Raw genomic sequence first — 21,283 nt, forward strand, 5'->3', positions numbered from 1 at the left:
AGCACGCAGGGATGAATGAGAGCATTGGAAGCTGTCAGGTGCTGCTAGTGACACATCAGTAGGAGGCTGAAAGTGAAAAATAAACATCAGGAACAGACAAGAATAGAGACAGTTGTTTGAAAGAGATCTAAGTGACCTTGCTGCATGGACTTGCACAGAGATAAACCCTTTTTATATATTGTTGTGAGGTGATGTGCAGTTCCTCAGCAGTGAGTGCTGCAGGACAGGAGTGTGCAGAACTCCAGGCAGCACCTCTGTGTGGCATCTTTGGCTGTGTGTGATTTTCTTTTCCCCACTGCATTTTATCTCCAGTATTGAAAGGGAACTGAAGATTGTCTTTACTTTCTGCCGAGTCAGTGTGCTTCTATCGATTCCTCAGACAGTCCCCAAATATCCCACACATCCCACATATCTTGGGTTTTGATTGTGGCCCTTCAAGTCCGCAGACTGTGACATTTTCATTAATGTGCAGTGTCAGGTATCGAACCATCGTAGAGTGTGATGGTGCATAAGTCTGTAAATTCTTTTGAAAAGGGAGCTGGAAAACCTTCAAAGCTTTATTCTTTTAAAAGCTCTGGAGTCTCTAGAGAGTGGATCAGGTGGGATTGCAAATTGCATCTTGAGGTGAGCGGTCAGTACAGTGGTCAGGTCAGTGCAGCAGAGTCACTTCACTGTCTTTTCACCACATTATCTTCATAACACATTTATGACCATAAAATGAGGGAGCAGTGGGAGTGTTGGCAGCAGCTCCTAGGAGGATGTGTGCTCCACCCAGGAGGAAGCACTGAAAGCAGTGGCTTTGAACTTACCTAGCACAAGAAGGGAAGTTTTTTTCCAAATGTCTGCATCTACCAGAGGAAATTTTAGGGATGTCTTTTACAAGGAGTTCAGGTTAATTTCACCGTGTCTTTGAAATCTTCCTTGCAAATTAAGATCCCAACCCTTAATTAACAAATGTCCTTTCTTTGTGGTACGTGAAGTTTGGCTGAAATGCAAAGAATTAAGAACCTTAAAGAAGTGCATGAATTGTAGCAAATACTTCTGCTTTGTTCAGTAGAAGTACTGCAAGGATGAAGTTTTTAAAAGCATGGAAAGTCACTATCATCACCGTTGAAATTTCAGTTTTTAACTTTTCTGGCTTTCCTATTTTAATAACAATTTTCAGAAGCCAAAGTGCTGTTTTCTTATCAGAGGCTCTTTGTTAGGATAGACAGTTATGGGTGGGGTAAAAGTTGAGCACAGCTGGTGGTCTAGTTCACTTAATCACTAATAGATGCAAAACAGCAGTAGCACAAAGATCCCTGGAGAATGGAGAACACAGGACACTGGAGAAAAAGTTATAGGTAATTGAAAATCACTTTCCTAGGAATTCTAGTGGAAGGTTTGGAACAGATGATCTTTAGGGTCCCTCCCAGCCCAAAGCATTCTGTGATTCCATGATTGTCACTTGATCACGGAATTTTTTTCAAACAGTAACTCGGCCTTCAGTTTGGAACCTCAGTGTTGATTAAAGAAGTGTAGTTTTCAAAGATGATTTGTAGAAGGCACTAAGCTAGAAGGTAAAGTATCCCCCAAATGGAATGGTTTCTGCCGAGGAAACTGCAAGCTTCTCTCCGTTGCCCTGGCTCTGAATGGCAGCAGTGATTCCCCCTGGCAGTGGGCTGGCAGTGTGTGCTGTTCCCATTCATTCCTTCCCAAAGGAAGGGTTGCAGGTGCGTGCCCAGAGTGCAGCAGCTCCCAGGGAGCCTTGGTCAGGCCAGCTGTGTTGAATTAGGCATTTTCTTCAGTGGAGTTGGAAAGGGATGTGGACTGGGAGAATTGCACTAGAAACCATTCCCCTCTCCCAGGCAGAAGGAAAACACTACCTAGAAAGGTTTATTTTGCAGGCTGCAAATCCTGCCAATGCAAATCCAGCCTTTGAGACTGGTTTGCTTATAAACAAGGCTTCAAGAGGCCTTTTGACTGCTGCTTTAAAAAGAAAAACAAGGAGAAAAAAAATGAAAAAGGGCTGTGATTTCATTCTCGTGTTTGTTTTGACTGCAGGCTGGAAATACCAGGTTTACCAGTTATTGCACCCCATTCTGGTAGGATTTTCAGGTTCCATCCTGCTACTGATGCACTGATGGTTCTAAGAGATTAACTAGGACTGAGTTTAACCTCAGCAGGGTGAGGAGACGTGTCCTGCCCCTCAGCAGTGCAGGGCTGGCATTCTGTGCACGTGGAGGGACAAGTGGATTGCCACAGAGCCTTGTGCCACCAGGAGGGTGACAACAACTCTGGGTCCCTGCCAAGCATTTGTGGCTGCCAGGTGTGTTTGTTGATAACACTGCCTGGGGTTACTGTGTCCCCTGCCCGCGGTGACACACCCGGCAGGGCCATGGCAGGGACAGGGCACTGCCTGCTCAGCACTCCTGGGCACAGGGCACAAACACCTTCTGTGCTAACAAAGCAGTGTCAGCAAAATGGGGACAACATCAGAGTGGTTTGAGAATTTGTTGCAGCTGTGCCCGGTATTATAAAAGATGGGAGATAAAGGCTGGCACTGCTCAGACTCAGTTTTTAATCTAGCAGAGCCTGCAGTCATGTTTAGTAGCTCCTTTGGGATATCAGCTGTTGGAAGGCACTGTAAATTGTTCTCCCATCTGGCAGGGTTCCTGTGGCATTGTGTTTCTTGCCATGGGAGCCAGTCTTGCTGGTGAGGAGAGGCTGCAAAGTGCAGCTCATGGGCTGTTTCACTGCTCTGAGCTTGATGCCAGGGCATGGTTTAGGATTTATATCCTAATCCTACATGTACATCTTGGGGGTACATGAATGTGACACCACTTTACAGTGCTAGAACAGAGGTTGGGCCAGCAATAATTTTACAATAAATTTTCCCAGATGCCTTTCACCCCCCACCTCCCTTCTTTTGTCCTCTTTTCCTCTCTGGAAGGGGCAGATGGAGAACTGTTCCCCACGTGTCCTCAGTGCATTACAACGCTCTGTGCTGAAGAGTTTGCTGTAGCTTCTTTTATAACGGGCCATTATCAAGGTCCCTGCTATTCCAAAGTTCTCCCAAAGGATTTATTGACAGAGATAAAAAGGTTTGAGTATCTGTTTGCAATATGCAATGGTGTATCATGTTAAGCCCTGAAAGCCCTGCTGGCTTCCTTTATTGCACGATGGGGATGATTTTATTCCAAATTTAAAACCCACTGTTGATATGAATTGGATACTAATTTCAGGAGCAGACTTTTCCTAACGTTTCTAGATTCTCTGGAATGTTAATTTAAGAAGTTTTTTATTTTACTAAGCATGTATAAGAGGAATTTGCTGAGTGCTGGTGGGATTATACCAAAGACAATATTACAAATCACAGTTTCTAGGTAAATTCTTGTTGGAAATCTGAGGCACACAATAATACTATTTGTGAGAAGGCACATTTTTCATTTTCCATGAAAGCAGCTTTAACTGTTCAACAGAGGTATAAGGTTTCCATCATTTACATGTAGGTAGAGACTGAAGGTAATTTGGATCCCTATGAGCTGTTACACTCAAAGTGCTGCAAGCTTGGTCTCTATTTGAAATCCTTAAAAGTTGCCAAATGTTACTTATTTTGTTTTTTAAAAATAGTTTGGCAGGTAGTCATTAATTTAACTTTTGTAATAAATTCACTAATCTGGTGTTCTCAATTTATACCCATCATACTCATAATGAATTTCAGTTAAGATGCTGAACATACTTTCTGTATTGCTTAGAGTCAGTCTCATGACATCCATTGAGCATTCTCATATCTGGTCTCAAAACATGTGCTTTTGGACTGTCCTCCTTTCAATTTGAATTTGAAAGCTTATTGGAAACATTTCTAATGATTTTAAACTTTGTAAATGCAGATTGAGTGGGAGGGAGAAGGTGTAAATCAAACCGAGTTCGTTCTCTTTACCTTTGAACTAATTCTTTAATTTTGCCAGCTGATCCCTGATATCTTCAATGATTTTTTTGAATGGTTCGATAGAGAGAGGAGGGGGGAGAGAAGAGGCTTGGCCAGCATTTCACAACAGAGCCATTTGCTGTCCTCGTGTATGTGCTGAGGGGGACTTCACGGTTGTTGCAACATCTGGACTGCAGATTATTCAGGCACAGACGGTTCCAACAAAAATTAAAATCAAAGCACTCCATGTAACTTGTCCTTTAACATACCGAGGAGTTAGTAAGAGCAGAAGAATGTTCTTAGCATGACTCTCATTATTTCTAAAAACATTTAGCCCTAAGTGAGAACACCCAAAGAAAAAAAAGCTTTGTGTGTTTTGCTTTGTTCTGTGCGTGTTTTATCTTTTCTCCCGGAGGAGCCATTTTTCCTCCTTTTTTTTTTCCAAAACAAGTGCTTTGATTAGCATAAATTATATCCTGCCCGTAGAAACCAGCTGAAATGTATAACCAATAGTAAATTGAAGCGCCGGGTTCAAATATGGGCACGGGGATTCCTTTTATTGCCATTAAAAGGCGACATAAACTTTCCCAAATGTTGGAAGCAAACGAGGCTGTGGCGAGGCTTTGCTGGAAGCAGCAATAGCCGAGTGTGAGTGTCCCTGGATCCCTGCAAGAGCCATTACCTCATCGCTGCCTCCAGCTCCGCTTAAACATTCCGGGCACACTCCTGCTCCGTGCCAGGAATGGAGCTGGGCTCTGGCAGTGCCTGCTGTGCCTCCTGGTGGGAAAGGATCCCGCGAATGGAGGAATTGCACCGCCTGAGGGGCTCCCAGACAGCGGCTGGTGGGGCTCTGGGTGCCAGGATTTAAATTCCTTCTCCTGTCCGAAAATCTCCAGCGGTCAGATTGTAAGGGTGACAAATGTGACCAGCTGCCTTTGCAGGAATCCAGGGGACACTTGGAATAGAGACTTGGGAAGGCTGTGTAGGAAAGAGTTAAGGAAAAGAGAAGGGTCCATCAGCTCCTTTTTCTTGTGTAACAATTCCCATCTACCCACTGGATTGGGGTTTTGTGGGTCGCAAATGGCAAATCAGGAGATCTTTAAACTGAAGATGTCCCTTTGACACAGAAAGTGTCCCTTTCAAAAGGAATGTGACTGTCAGAGTTTCCCGTTTGCACTCAGCAGAGTTGCAGAACTTGAAGCTGAAGTGCTTCTGTTTGGTGTAACTGCGGTGAGGGTGTGGAAAGAGGATTTAGGGCAGGGACACAAGAAGACAAAGACAGGGACGGTTCCTTGATTTAAAGGACACAGTCATCTTAAAGTGTCATTCCTGACAACAGTTGTGTAAACATGAGGGCAATACTCAGCCCTGGCACAGAGCTCTGAGAGAGGCAGCCAGTTTTCCATATGTTTTGCCCCAAAGCGGAGAGTGTTTTGCTCTGCTGGCAGCCACAAACTCCTTTCCCTGCTCTGTGAGAAGTGCAGAGATGCAGTGGGGTCAGAGGAGGTGAGAACAACCTCACAGAGTGTTTTGGTCCGTTAATTTAACTAAAATGTTTCCTTTTTATTGCCTTCTTTCTTGTGAGGAAGGAAGGAATGGGGGGGAGGAAAAAAAGCAGGCTGCCCACTGCCAAGGGAGGGAATAATGAGGAGGTAGGAAATGCTCTGGCAGGATGACTCAGGGCTGTTTTCACTAGCAAGGACATGTCCAGCCACTGCATTGCAAGTGCTTGGGGTGTGCCTCGTGTGCCTCCTCACTGTGCTGACTGCTCTGTTCCTCAAGGATGATGCTTCTCACACAGGAAAATCCTTCTTCAGAAATAGCCTTAAACTCTATTTCCCCTCCTTCATTAGAATAAGCCAGACTTTCTGCTCGGGGCCTTCAGGTGCCTTTTATACACTTTTTACCCTTTTATACACTTTTGACCTTTTTATAATCAGCTTCAATTCAGGCAATACTTTTCAGACCAGCCTAAACATTCAGTAGCAGTAGTCAATGTTTAATGTATTTTGTAATTTCCTAGCACCTTGTTAGGAAATGATGCCATAAGAAACTGGTTGGTCAGGCAGAAAGTTAGTGGTAGAACCACGTGGGTCAGTTACCCAATTTTATGAAAATACACATCTACAGAGTTTCCTCTCTTTATTTTGCTCCCACACCAAACAGAACTGGGCACTGAGATCACTTCCTGGTGAATTCTTTCCTTAGTGGCATGAGCAGAAATTAACTTTTTTTGTGAACAGAGGTTACTCCAGGTAATTTGATGTGGTTGCAAGTGTGTCCTGATCTTCCCATCTGTGGTGGGAAGTCTTGAATGAACCTTAGAGAATTAATATCATAATGTGGGAGAAATCATCCCCACTGCAGGCAAACTGTAATGCTCCTGCCCACATCATGGGAATATCTCCCTGTTTCCATGAGATGCAGAGAAGCTGGGAGAAATGTGCTGTTCCTTGGCTTATTTTCCCAACCCAGGGATTTTTTCTTGTAATTACCAGAAGATGCAATTTACACCCAGTTTTTCTTTCTGTTCATTAAACAGTTGTGCAATTGAGAAAAGCACAGCTCAGGCTTCCCACTCAGTTTCTCTCATTTTCCAGCTCTCAATCCCCATTTGCCTTGCTGTGGAGTGAACTCTGACAAGTTGTTTTGACACTAGTTTTGGTAGTATTTCAGGGATACTGTTTTTTTCCTTCTTAGCCAGAAGGTTTAAAATAGACATAGGGATTCTCTTGGCTTCACTGCAGCAGCAGTGGGCTCTTCAGCAAAAGCAAAGGAGGAGATACAACCACAGAAACAAACCTGAGCTGTGTGCCAGACTAAGGAGAATGTTCAACTAGCTTGTTATTGCCAGCTTGGTTATTTAAAAATATTTAACTTCTTAAATGACTCTAAGAAAAGTCTTAGATTCTTGCTTTTAAAAAAGCCATCCCTGTTTTTTGACGTTGAAGTAATGCTTATTTTTGTGAGAACTGTAAATATTTTCAAAATGAGATCACTGGTATCAAAGGAGATTTTTTTTTCACAGAGGGCTGGCATCATGGTTGCATTAAACTCTCCACCCCTAACATGAAAAGATTTCTTTGGCAGCTGCATGTTTGTGAAGTGTTCCTGGTGCAGTGTGTTTCTAACAGCCTCTAAGAAATGTTTGTACTTCTGGTTTGCTTGTTTCTAGATTCTCTCGTTTCCCTGTAGCAGAGGCAGGGAACCAAAAAGCATAGGTGTGCCTTCAGAAATCCTCGAGTTCCAGAAGTTTCACCAAGCTTCTCACTGTCAGTCAGGCTGGCTTTGCCCCCTTGCCTCAGTCAGCTGTCAGAGCAGTGTGTTTGTGGTTATCTACACTGGGAACAAATCCCTGGTTTAATTCAGATGATACTGCTGGCATTGCTGGGTATTGGAAATCTCCCGTGCTCGTTTGTTAATTAATGCTCTCATTTTACAGGTCTCTTATTGCCTGAGCTCTAAAAGGAAATACAAAGATTTAACGTGGTTTGGGGTGTTTGTAAGCTTTACATGTTTGGCAAGTCAGGGATGGGCAAGGCTTTCTGTGCCTCTGTGCTGTGGTTTTGTGGCAGGTTTCTTTTCGAGGTGGTGCTTGTTATTCAGTCTCTCCTCTTGGCCACTGTGGACACAGGCATTTTATCCACACTGTGGCTTGGATACTACAAATGATGGTGCAGCTCTGGGGAGACCTTGACTGGATTCAAAAAATAATAATAAAAACCAAGCCAAACCAAGCCAAGTCTAACCACCAAACCACTCCTGTCCCGTCCCTGTCCCCCCCACCCCCCACAAAAAAAATCCCACCCAACCCCAAAAAACAAAACACAAAACAAAAAACCCCAAACACCAAAAATAACCCAAATAATAAATAAAAACCCACACACAAACCAGCAAAACACCTTTTTTTCCTAGTGCAGTTTGTCAGGAAGTCCCAAAGCAGCAATAGGAACGGGAGAAGAGACTGCTGCCAGTGCTGGCTCTGCCGCTGGGGCGCTCACCCAGCTGAGCACTGGGGTTTGCTGGGTTTCTCTTGCACCAGGACTGGCTGCACCAGTGAGCCCAGGAGATAACAGGCCAAGCTGAGGCTGTGCTGATCCCTCTTACCCTCCAGAATCCAACTAAAAGCTTTTCCTCTACCAAATTCACTTTTCGGAATCACTGCAGTGTGTTTGCAAACACAGTATTTCCTAAAAGTTTCATAATAACAGTTTGGATGTGTTTGGGAAATCAGTCAGCTTTTACCCTTCCCCTGTTCAAAGGAGGAGCTGTCTCTGATTGGCTTTCCTGCGTTCCCAAACTCTGGCAGGTCTTGAGCACTTCTGGATATGGCCAGTACTCTCTAAAAAATGAGCTTATTAAAATATACTGGCTTGATCTGTGATTTTGAAGTTTTCATTAATCCCTCCATCATTTTTTTCCCTTAGAAGTCACTTTAAACGACCCTAAATGTCTTGTTATTAATCACTTTCTGGCAAGATGCTTAGTCCTTTAATCAACCTCTGAGAATCTTATGTAAATAATTTTGCACATCTTTTGGTGTTGATTTTTTCTTCTTTCAGTAGATACTTGTGATTCTTTTTGCTTTGGTTGTTTTGTTTTAGGTTGTTTTGTTGGGTTTTTTGAGACAGAAGACATTTTTAAGCTTTGTTTTGGAAGCAACCTTGTAAATACCAAAAGTTCTCTGAATAAGTACCTCATCAGCTATGCAAGGTGCTAACGTTAGAGGGTTTATTTTGATACTAGTTAATGTATTCAAATCTGAAAATAACTGCTCTGCTTCTGCTGCTTCCTCCATTGCTATTTATAGCCTTCTCATCTTGCCTGTTATTGGTCTGTGTAATTAACAAGCCATCAGTGGGAATTTTCCTAATCACAAAAGACTCTTAGTTGTAAGTACAAAATGGTCTGTGCCCAACTCTGAGCAGACAGAAAGGAGGATAACTTATCCAGGTGTCCTGTCCCACATTAATCCATGACCCTTGCATGTCCCACTCTCTTCTGCATCCAGTCAGACACTTAGAAAAAGTTTGGCTTCAGTGAAAAGGAATGTTTGTTCTGTTTGAAACAGCTGCGTTTGCCAGCAGAGAATCCCTGGCTGCTGGTGTTCTTCCAACCTGCCCTCCTCAAAGCCTGGCAGACACCTGGTGTAAAAAAACACCTTGGGAAGGAGCAAATGAGTTTCTGGTGGATTGCTGGAGGTCAGCACCACAACCTCCACGTCCTCTTGGTGCATTTAGGGAGCAATTCCTTCAGACTTGGTGGTATTTGAAATTTCTGATGTTGGGGGTGACTTATATTTCCATTACCCTGTTTAGTTCTTCAATTTCTCTGGCTTTAAACAGAGGGAAAGTGCTGCTTATGTTAAAGGCAGAAAGGGAGGGCTCCCTTGAATACATTTTTCTCTGAACCTATTGTTAGCTTCACTTTTGAAGTAAAATTTCCTTGGAAATACAGCACTTCAGAACACTCTGTAAGAGTCATTTTCTGGTAAGTACTTTTCCTGGTGAATAAGATAATGTCCCACCTGGTGGGAGGTGGGAAGGAGCTTAAACCCAGTAAATCCCTGAGCCTCCCTCGCTTACCAGGCAGCCTTCATTCTTACAGCTCAGGGGGTTCAGGTGTTATTTTCATATTATTGCTGCCAGGCTACAACTTTTGTAACAAACTGACTGCTTTGCAATAATCCTACACTGCCTTCAAATAATCCTAGCCTGCAAAACTCCCTGATATTTCACTCCAATGTGAGGGGAGTATTGATGGGAAAAGAGTTCTTGGCTTCCAATGTTTTGCTAAATGGATTTTTAACTCTGTTTTGGACATTCTCCTCACCTGGCTTGAAGGGTATTTGAATCAAGTGACTTAATATTACCAAACCAGAGGCAAAGCTTCTTATGTGAAAAAGCAGATCCTGACTTATGCAAAGTTATACAACCACAGAGAGGCTGATGAAAAATAAGTTATTTCATCTCTGTGATGATTTTAAATGTTCAGGCTTATGCAGGTGGCAGGAATTCAAGTTGTTTTTTAGTACAGTAAGTAATGGTCCAGCATTTTCTATATGTCAGGTAAAGGTGATCTTTGCATTAAGCTGTGATTTTTTTGAGTGTTGTTTTCTGCTGTCACAGTCACTGGAGAGGAGCTCTCCTGGGTTTGTCTCGCTCTGAATTTACTGGACAAACCTAGCTCACCAACAAGGGGGATGGAGAAGACTATTCCTGTTTTTGTTGGATACTGTGAATTTATATTTAGAAAGATTAAGGATTCTGAAATACAGTGTAAAAGCATATGAACATAGCAATTACATTACTTACAAAAAAGGGTACTTCTTAATATGCAGGAGATTAATTTTAGAAGATGACCGTGTGTGTAATCTTATTTCAGATGAAAAGAGCCACAAAGCCTGATGCAAGAAATTGAGATTTGAGAACTCCCTTTTGATTAAATTATATATATTTCTCTGATCTGTCTAATTCTTAATAGGGTATTAAGTATATAATAATGGAATGTAAAAGAGTAGGAGAACTGAATGATGATGCATTTAGCAATGTTATTTGCAATTAAAACCCTGGGGAAGGGTTATGGTTGTGTGATCAACCTTGTATAAAAATAGTAGGGTCACCTTGTCCTCTCAGATTGATTTTGCTTGCCTTAAAGGAAATATCTTTTAGGTCATGCAGCAAGCTGCAAATCACCCACTCTTACAGGTGGACATTATATCATAATTCCTTACAAAGCAAAGCTGGTGATGGAATTACTGGTTCTGTAAAGATTCCCCTTTAATATTTTTAAAAGGAATTACAGTTTTCTGCTGTGTTGCACTGCTGGATGATGCAGTGCACAGTGTGTGTTGTAAGGGGGATTTTGCAGCACTTGAAAATAGAAGCAGCATTTGTCTTTATAAGCAGTATCTTTTATTGCCAGCTCTGTCCCAACCCTCCTCCCCAGCACACACTTCTTAATAAGTTAAAATGAGTGGCTTTGGTTTGCTTTGTTTTGAGATGTGAAGGTGGTTACAGCTAAACCTGGAGCTGTATAAAGAGATGTAAAATACTGCAGAAACTCGGACAGTGCTTGGCTGGGGGAGGGAAACTGGGGGCAGTGGGTGTGTTAAAGGAGAAGGAGCTAAAAATCTCAATTAGATGGGAGCTGCACCATTTTTAATTGCTTCTTTTTGCTTGACTGACTGTAGCTTTCCCCCTTACGTTTTGCACTCTCAGCTTGCAAGTGACACCACTTCAGATGTTTTTATTCATTAAGTTTAACTTTTGACAGCAGAGTGGGGGGGAGATCAGGGGAGCTCTTTGTTTCTTGTTTTTCAGCAGCAGCTTTTCAGTGCAGTTTCTGGAAGGTGCCTCTCTCCCAGCAACAGGAGCTTTTAGTAGCTGGTGTTGGGCTTTGTTTCGTTGGCAAGGGAGGCTGTTTGCATCCAGAGCTTCTCCTTGGGAGGGTTCTGGAGCAGGGGAATGTGTAATAACAGCCAAAGATGTGTCTCAAAGCTGTCAGCTCTTAGCAGTGAGCAATGTATGCAACTACATTTATCCTGAAACGACACGGGCCCGTACTGCTGGGACATTGGTTAAAAATGATTGATTACATTGACCATAATTGGCAGAACTGTTGTGGAATTTTAATCAGATGTGGTCAGGTGGAATGGAAGGAAATTCATACTTTTGCATTGTCATTTCTCCTCAGAAAACCTGAAAAAGGAGTCCAGTACCTCATTGAGCGAGGGTTTGTGCCGGACACTCCTGTTGGGGTTGCCCACTTCCTGCTGCAGAGGAAAGGGCTCAGCAGGCAGATGATCGGAGAATTCCTGGGAAATCGGCAAAAGCAGTTCAACAGGGATGTGTTAGAGTGAGTATTGTGTGGGGAAGAGGTGAGAGGGCTTTCATACTCAGACTAAATGCTTCATCAAGCTCCAGGTATTAATGATCTCTGGGTCTTGCTCTGGAGGAGGAGGAGACCACACTCCAGAGGTTGTGAAAAGATGGACATGAGCAAATACTTATTTCTTTGCTTTCTGGTTGAGTTACTGGTTTTGTTCTCGATGCAGCAAAACACTTACAAGGATTTACATTGCCTGTGGTCATGTACATTTACTGTAAATTCATGTTTTAATTTCAATGGCCTGAGACTATGTTATTTCAAAGGGTTTTTTCTTTCCTCAGACTCTCTGATAATTTACTGAATGAAACAAAATAATACTGTGTGCAACATAAGGCTTAACCAGTAACAGAACCTGAAAATAATTATTACAGCCAAATGGCTCCAATGTTGGATAAACAAGGATTTCTGTGTGTGCAGGCACATGCTGACAAGGTCTATACAAACTCTGATTTTCCAAAAGATAAGATAAGCAGAAATTGTTTTAAAACCCAAAGAAATCCAAAGCACAAAATTTCACTTCTAGCAGCTTGGTCATAAATATCTAAACCTTATGTACAGAGTAGACCAAAAGAGAAATTGCTTCATTTTAAGAAGGTGTTAATTTAAAACACTTCTTCTTTGGGACTTTTTTTTGGTACTATCTGGCATACTGACCTGTAAACATTAATACATCTTAGTCCAGTTTTTTTCAATATATTGTATAAAATTTTAGTTAGCTGTTTAACAAAACTGCTGAGAATGAAAGCAAAAACCATTACTTTTTTTCCCATTAAGAAAGCCTAGGAAAAAATCTCACCCGCAGTTTTTAAAATAACTGTTTTATTTAATGATATCATGAAAGCTGTAGTGAAATCTGCTTTGGGCTAGAGGTGCAGCCTTTCCTGAGGACTGAACACCCAGCAGAGAGCAGTGGCAGCACCTCTGCTGCAAGGCTGCAGCCAGGCTGGCACTGCAGAGCCCTGGAACCCGGCTGGGTGCAGTCCCTGCTCAGCCTGAGTCGCTGGCAGCACTCACAGTGAGCATCTGGCTTTGCAGTCTTCACTCAGACCAGGGCAAGGCTTCCCAAAGAATGGGGATTTTTACTTATTTTTTGAAGAAAACAGCACAGATTCAGGATGAGATGAATTATGATCTCAGATGGTCTTTAAGGTCCCTTCCAACCCAAACCACTCTGTGATTCCGTGATGCATTTTGTGATCCTGACAAATAATTTGCCCTCCCCATCTCAAACAGACAGAAGCAGAGTTGTGTCTCTGCTAAAGCAGGTGCTGTATCTGTGATGAGTTGAATTGGTCAGAACAAGGTCACAATCACCTACCTACAACCCCCTAGCAATCCTTTGATTGAAATTAACTTGTCCTTAACTAAGGTGTTCCAGCTACACTTTGGGGTGAGGAGCACCCTGCGGGCAGTGCAGTTCTCTTGTAGTGCTCTGAACCTTGCCTGCCTATGGGAACAAGGTATTTTTCTTTAAAAAACAACAGTAGGATAGTATTTCATCTTAAATATCACATTTATACATTTATAGATTGGAGGGAGATTTTACCAAACTGATAAAAACCCTAGAAAGATTTTTTCAACAACAGAAGATCCTTTTTGTGTTACAAAATTTACTTTCAAATTACTTGCTTTGATTTGTGATCAGGTTTCCTAGGTCCTGCAAATTGGGGTGTTTTAACTGCTTGAAATCTTTTCACTGGAGCTTAGAAAATATTCATGCACACAGCCTAAATTTGGGACCAAGAGCTGCATTCTGGGCCAGCTGTAGCTGCTGCCTGGTGATGGTTAACAACACCGCCCATGGTGGTAAACCTGCTGTCTCCATAGCTCATATAAATGTTGTTTAATTCCCCTCCCCACCCTGTTGTTGGCCAGCATGTTCCTAGGGGTCCTTAATTGTGCTAATTACTTCATTTTGACTCCAGCTTGTCTGCACATGTGCTTTGCACCTTGGAATGAGAAAAGGACTTTTGGAAGTGTAACAGAACTTGCAATAATGGGAAGCCTGTGAGCATTATTGCAGAACTGATAATAAAGTTTATGTGAGGATTGGAAAGGGTGTGAGAAAAGCCAGGCTCTTTGTTTCATTGTGCTTTTGCATAAAAGGAAAAATACTAAAAGCAAGAGGAATAAATTACTTGCTGTTAATCTACATTAGCTACAGTGTTACTGGAAGAAAAATATGAGCTACTGCAACTTGTCCTTGTACATCTATACATTTAAGAAAAAGCTCTTAAAAGTAGTGGTGGATAGTGCTTTCTGTGGTTTCTGCATTACAGTGCTGTTACTTGCAGTGATTCATGTCTGGTTATTTCAAAAACTAAAAGCTAAGCTTAAGGGAAATTTATAAGCCTCTGATTTTAAAGCAGTCTTTAAACAAAGTATTAGAATGACATAGTTCGTGCTGCTGATTATATTAAAATGGTTCCCTTTTGTTTTTTGTCAGCACTGTATTTTCAGAGCAAGAAAGTAATTATTTCTCCATAAATATTAACTGAAAGTCATGGCAAATGCCGGGGAGATGAGAATTACAGTAATAATAAGGGAGTATCCAAACAAACAAGGTTATTTTTTTTCTCTGCATTTAAGAACGTTCCTAGACACAGAGCCATTTGGTACAGATTATTGTGCCTGCTGCAGGCTGTCTGAGATATGGTATTTTGAGCAGTATGAACTATTTATTATTGTTGGAGGCATTGTGATAGTTGATTGGCCTGGAAGCACAGAACCAATAATTATTCATGGCAGTGGTACATCACTTACAGTGGTCAGCCATTTGTCATTCCAGCAGCTCTTCTGTTCAAAAAACACAAGGCTCTGCTTACATGTGCACATTCTCATTGATCTGTTATTTTCAACCTTCCTCACAGCTTACCTGCAATTACTGCAATTGCTGCTGAAAGTTTGAAAAACAATTCCATGAATCTTTGTCAGATGGAAAATCAAAAGGTTTTCTCTGTTTCAAAATCTTACCTTTGGTACTGAGTTGTTAGAAATGGAGAGACACGATGTGAATCTGTTTTTGTCCTAGCTGTGTGGTGGATGAGATGGACTTCTCCACAATGGAGCTGGATGAAGCACTCAGGAAATTTCAGGCCCATATCCGTGTCCAAGGAGAAGCCCAGAAAGTGGAGAGGCTCATTGAAGCTTTTAGGTATGATGTGAAATAAATCCCTCAGTCACCAGAAACCTGCTGCTTTACAGTCAGACTGCAGAACTGGGGAACTTGGGCATAGCCAAGTTACTTCCTGATTACTTTCAGTGTCCTCACGGGCTACAAACACTTTCAAGTATGTCTTGTTTGGGGGGGTTGCTAAGTATGGAATAGGAGGTTTCATTTGCTGGTGGTGTTGATGTGTGGTATTTGTGTTAATGTAAAGAGTTTTCTCAAAAGTTCTTTCTGGCATCAGTTGAAAAGATACTCAAGGATTTTTGAACAGCTCTAACAACATATTTGGATTTAGTACTTTATATGAGTGGAACTATAAGACCATGCACTTTTTAGGGTATGTATACTCCTAACTTTTCATTAAACACTTCAACAACAGTGGAAGAAAGAGGAGTAACTTACCAGTACTGACACAGCTGTGTGCAGGGCAGGATAAGATGGAAATCACCACATGGCAGTAAGCCAGAATCAATGCTCTATTCTTACCTGGTGTCGGGGTATCGTCACTGAAAAATATGGGATACAGAAGTTATTGTAGTAAGTGAAGTTACAGTGGAAGTAGAAACAAACTCCTTGCACGCTCAGGGATTGCCTTATGAAAACATGAGGATGGAAAGGTAAATATGTGTCTGGAAAGGGACTAGTAGCTTGCTGGGGCTGTGGAGCACAGCAGTTGGGTTATTTGGTGAATTTGAGCAGTGCCTCCCAGCCCTGACAGCCTCCCCTGGTGTTCCCAGCCAGCGTTACTGCATCTGCAACCCGGGCGTGGTGCGGCAGTTCCGCAACCCCGACACCATCTTCATCCTGGCCTTCGCCATCATCCTGCTCAACACCGACATGTACAGCCCCAACGTCAAACCCGAGCGCAAGATGAAGCTGGAGGACTTCATCAAGAACCTCAGGGGTAAGAAACCCTAAGGACAAAGCTCCTAAAAGCTTTTCCCTCTTAACTGTCCTTGGAGGGACACTCTGTGTCTTCTGGGAGCAACTTCATGCTGCTTGCACCTGACTGCCATTTGGACAGACTTGAGTGATTTCTGTAACAGCAAAACCAGAAATAATTTGGTCATATTTTGTCATTTTTATCTTGTCTTTCTTGAGTGGGTGAGTGTGTTGTCAGGATCTTTCATTTTAGGACCGGTAAAACCAAAATACTTGTGGTGTTCTGGAGTTTCAGATCTTGGAAATGAAACTCCTGTTTGGTGATTTTATTCCCTGAGATTGGTATAAGGCAGCAATGAACGACCTGTGCTTAGCAGATGTTTCAGCTTAGCAAAGTTTAAGTCAGTGCTGAGATTTTATTGTAAAATCCACAAATACTCCAAAAGGCCTGATACACATCTCTTGGCATAATGCTGCAGTTACATTTGTGGAGTTAGACACAGAACATTCTCTCTGAGCTCCGGCGTGCATGCCAGCAGTCCTTGTTACTGCAGGCATTTTGTAACGGGCTACCCTGCTGCAGCTCTAAATCTCTGCATCACAAAGGGTGGGCTGTGGGAGGCTTGGCCATGTGGGACAGAGCAGACGTGGTTTTGATTGCTTCTGTCTGCAAACCAACTGTATTTTATCACTGTGTTTTTTATGGGAACAGTTGTTCCACTGGGTGACAAAATATTCTACCTTTGCTTCTGAATGGGAGATAAGAGTTTATCGCTTTAAAAACTTGTTTAGAAAAGAGACATGCATCTCCCTGTCCCCAGAAAATCCAACTTTCAGTCACTTACTGAAATTGGACTCCTTCCACCGCTATTAAAAATTCAGGATCAAGCGTTCAAGACAGGGTGGCATTTGTTAGATAGAATGCCATGCCAATGATAATCACTCAGTGCTAAACAATAATATTGGATCTGGGCTATTTTCTTGATTTGTTTTTCCAGGGTAAATTAGTTCTTTTTGAAATCTTGTAGGAAATATTGGTTAAATTAATTTTACTGGGTTTTCATAAGGTTCTCACATAGGAAATTATTTCATGAACAGCATTGAGTCATATTGAGACAGAGGCAAAATGAAATGGTTCTTCTGCTTCCTCCCAGTGGTGTATTCCTACGACAATGCCATATGGAGGTTTTATTGTCTAAAAAGGAATTTAACTCATTGTAGCTTTAATACCAAATGTGAAAGAAACAAAAATCATATAGGAAATCAGCCTTTTTATGTCCTAGTTTTAGATTGGACTTTTAAAACAAAACAACCCCAAACCTGTGTGATTTCCATGAGTGTCTTGGTGTATGGGCAGCGACCTTCTGGACCAAAATCAGTGCTTAAATCATGTTCACACCACTTCTTCTGCCTGGGTGAGGCGGCACAGGGACACACAGGAGGTGCTGGCTGGCATCTGGGAAAAACCAGCACAAACATCTGCAGCCAGGCAACACTGGGAGTGCAGGAAAACAGTGATTGCCCAGGGTTTTATCCTCGAGTGGTGTTTGTCAGAGCCCTGCTAACAGAAGCTTGGCCCTGCAGGGGTGGACGACGGCGAGGACATCCCGCGGGAGATGCTGATCGGGATCTACGAGCGCATCCGCAAGCGGGAGCTGAAGACCAACGAGGACCACGTGTCCCAGGTGCAGAAGGTGGAGAAGCTCATCGTGGGCAAGAAACCGGTGAGTCCCCTCTGCTCTGCCCTGGGCCACTGGCAGGACAGAGCAACTGAGCTGTGCTGCTCACCAGTACAGACTGGTCTGTAAATGGCAAAGGGCAGAAACCGTCCAAATAATTCCCTGCAAGGTTGACTTAAATTCTGGAGTATCCATGCAGATGAATTTTGTTGTTGCAGTCATGGGTGATGATGTTAGGAGTCTTAAAATTCTTTATGTGAAGCTTTACAATTCTGAAATTACACTGAAATAAGTGCATTTTAGGCAGTTCTCTTGTTGATTTCTAAAGAATGAAAGTGCTTTGTTAATGTGATGTTATAGAGAACCATATTTCAAAACTTGTGCTGTCAGTTAGGGCTCCATAATTTACAAGAGTAACAGAGAACTTCTGTTCACATCAGCATCTTTGTCACCTCCACTGCTGCCTTCATGACCTGGGATTTGTCAGGGGTCATTTTATCTCAGGACATATCTGGAAATCAGATCCCAGGGATTCTGGTGCTGGGTTTGAGCATGCAAACATAGGACTGTTGTGGGACAAGTCCTCAAATATTTTGCTGTATAAATAAATCTTCAAAGCATCTTTGGAAAAGGAGAGAGAAAAGAAAGACCACAGCATTTTACTGTCAATTCAGGAGCACAGAGGTTTTAAGACCAGTATTTTCCATGCTAACCATGGTATCTAATGTGGAGAGGGACCAGTGGATGCCCAGCCTTCCTGAATTCAAACCTTCGTCTCAGGTGTCACAAAGGCAGCCCAGAACAAAACCAAAAACCCCAAGACCTGCATGGTTTTGAAGCCATGTATCTGGTTTTTACCATCTCCAGGGAACTTTACTGCAGCAGGGTCTGATGGGCTGGGGGATTTGTTCTTCAGGAAAAGAAAAATCCCAAGATGCTCCCTATAACTGTTAAAGAGCTTTGAATTGTAATCTCTTCTCAGACAAGCCTCAGTCAGCAGATGGGGGAAGGGAATGAGGGACCACCAAAAATCTAATTTAGGTCTGTTTCCAGTAAAGAACGTGCTGAGGAGATCTCTTTGAAGAAGAAGAGGAAAGAAAGCAAAATTTTAATAAAAGCTCGTAACTGTTTTTGAGAAGAAGGGAAATAAATACTCTGAAGTCAATACTCAGGCACTTAGGCTTTCGTATGAAACTTTGTTTCTGTAATTGGGGATTCAGGTTTATATATAGGCTTCTGTGGGAGATGGTTTATTCCCATGGTTCTTTTTTTATTCAGACATACATGTGCCAATTCAAATCCTAAAACTAATCCTGACCTTGTAAATTAAATGGGATTAAGAAAACAATGCCCTTGGTGGAGTCCTAGCTTGAAGGATTCTTCTGGTGGGAGACTTTTTAACTGTGTGCAAGAAAATTTAGGAAACAGGCAACAGTCTTTATTGATAGCTACATTTGTTTTTACTTTATAGGCATTTAGTCATAGTCAGAGCGTGCCGTATTTACTTGCTATGATACAGTTCTGTGTTTCTCTGAAGTTTAATCAACTTGTATGTGTCTTTCTACTGTAGATTGGATCTCTGCACCATGGACTTGGTTGTGTAGGTATTTCTCTCCTACTCCTTGAAAATTTATAGTCGTTGTAACTGGCAGCATTTTCCTAAACTGGCAGTAAGGTGTTCTGCTACATTTTAGAATTTTAAATTACTGCTGTTCTTTCAGGCAAAATTTTCTAAGTGTTATAGGAAAAACTCTCCAAAGTATAAAGAATTTCTTAAAAATGTATTTCCCAGAGGCTGCTTAATTTATTGCCAAGGGTCTTCTAGACCTTTTAGTACACTTTTTATTTATTTTATATAATATTATCACTGTAGAAATTAGCCAGTAAGGAATAAACAAATCATTAAATCACAGTTGCACCTCACCTTTCCACATGAGCTGTGGTGTGTTTATTCTTTCTGGTCCACTGGAGAATTGAATGATACTCTGGAAAGATACTGCCAGTTAATTTTAAAGTTCTGAACAGTAGATGAACATTGAAAATATTGATGCCAGATTTAAATTACAGGCATGGTCAGTAATAAAGCTAAAACTGTTCTTATAATGCGCCAGTTTATGGATTTTTTTTGTGTTGTTAATCAGATCTCACCATCTACATTTGAAAGAAATTAAGTCTCACTCAGCAGCTTCAGAGATGCCTTCAGCAGACATTTCAAATAAAAACATGGAAACTCAGTCTTGTTTTTCTTGCTGGCTTGAGAAAACAAGACATATTGAAAATGCGTTTACTTTGTCCTGATGTCACCATCTCCCTGGTATTAGGGAATGAACAAACTGAATTAACTCAGTGGCTGACAAAAAGTAACATACAGCATCTCACAAAATCTAAAGTTGCTTTACATCCTTCTAATGATAATAAAAATACTCGTGGAAGAAACCATCCCTTGCCTTGAGCTTCCACTCAGGTTAATCTCAAGTTCTTCCATGTTTTTATCATTTCACAAAATAAAACTCTAGCCCCAGTAGAGCTTCCACTGGCATCCCTGTACAGGGCAGCAGGCTGTTAAGAGAGCATTTTAGAGAAGAACTTTGATGAAGTTTGAATGTAGTGCAAGTTTGTCACACAAACTCCTTATGTTCCTGTTGTTGGTTCTTTGGTTGAAAGGTCTAATGGGCTTAGAGGTAAAAATATTTGAAGTATTAAAAAAGATTCTGTGTATGAAAAATGCTCTTTGTTGGCTAGAAGTTGTTATATGAACCATGAGTTTTTGTATTATTGCAGGTGCTCTCCCTCCCCCACCGGAGGCTTGTTTGCTACTGTAGGCTGTTTGAAGTTCCAGATCCAAATAAACCTCAGAAGCTTGGATTGCACCAACGAGAAATATTTTTATTTAATGATCTTCTCGTGGTATGTATTTCCAGGCAGAGAGAGTGAGGTATTCAGAAATCCTATCTCCATGAAATCACTGGCAATCAAGTACATGAGCATTCCTAAAAATAAGTATCTGTTGTATCTGTTTCCCTGTACTCCAGCAATCCTGGGATGATTAAGAGATTTATATCTTAATTTTTTAAACTCTCTATAATTTGCTTTTAAGCTGAAGCCTTTTCTTGATGGCTACACTCTTTGTAAGAAGGTATTTGATGCAGTAGCTTTTACTATAAAGAAAAAAACCTCACCTCCAGTTCACCCCTTGCCCTAATGGATAAACAGAGACATTATTTATTCCATGAATAATGAATTCAAGGTACCTGTGGAAAACCAAAATTACATCCTACGTTGTATTCCCCAGATGTTCTATAAACCAGATCTGTTTGTGCATTGAAATAGGAATAGGATCTGTTGAAACAGATTTTACAGGTGACTTTACTTTCCAGTGTGCACTTATCCTCACAGACTTTACCTTGACCCAGTCTTTTGAAAAGCAGACATACAGAACTAAGGGACAGCTTGGAATTATGTGGTTGATTTACTCTTAAAAATAGGAAAATTTGTTGCACTCCATTTGGAATGTACTTGGCTGTTACCTGAGAACTGAGACCTACACTAAATATTTCATATTTTGTTATGAAAAAGGCACACCTCACACACACAATGTATTGTGTGTAGTTTTTTACATACCTGCAGACCCTTTAATCCTTTTGCTTCTGAGTGTAACCTGGGAGTTCTAAATGGGAGCCTGAGTGGAAACTGGTGGAACATTGTCACCTCTGGTTACAGGTTTTCTGCTATTTTTTATTACTTCAGATATCA

General features: G+C 41.6%; 1 protein-coding gene across 3 annotated transcripts in view; it reads left to right on the forward strand.

Moving 5' to 3' along the window:
- Positions 1-21,283, forward strand: part of IQSEC1 (IQ motif and Sec7 domain 1) — a 165,308-nt gene that overhangs the window by 126,617 nt on the left and 17,408 nt on the right. For all 3 annotated transcript variants that reach the window (XM_017737299.1, XM_017737300.1, XM_017737301.1), the window contains exons 6-11: positions 11,606-11,767; positions 14,832-14,954; positions 15,707-15,873; positions 17,436-17,575; positions 19,101-19,130; positions 20,312-20,437. In XM_017737299.1, coding sequence (XP_017592788.1) covers positions 11,606-11,767; positions 14,832-14,954; positions 15,707-15,873; positions 17,436-17,575; positions 19,101-19,130; positions 20,312-20,437 — 748 coding nt within the window. The remainder of the gene's footprint in view (positions 1-11,605; positions 11,768-14,831; positions 14,955-15,706; positions 15,874-17,435; positions 17,576-19,100; positions 19,131-20,311; positions 20,438-21,283) is intronic.

This window comes from Corvus brachyrhynchos, unplaced genomic scaffold (assembly GCF_000691975.1).
Source record: "Corvus brachyrhynchos isolate BGI_N302 unplaced genomic scaffold, ASM69197v1 scaffold266, whole genome shotgun sequence".
Classification (NCBI taxonomy): Eukaryota; Metazoa; Chordata; class Aves; order Passeriformes; family Corvidae; genus Corvus; species Corvus brachyrhynchos.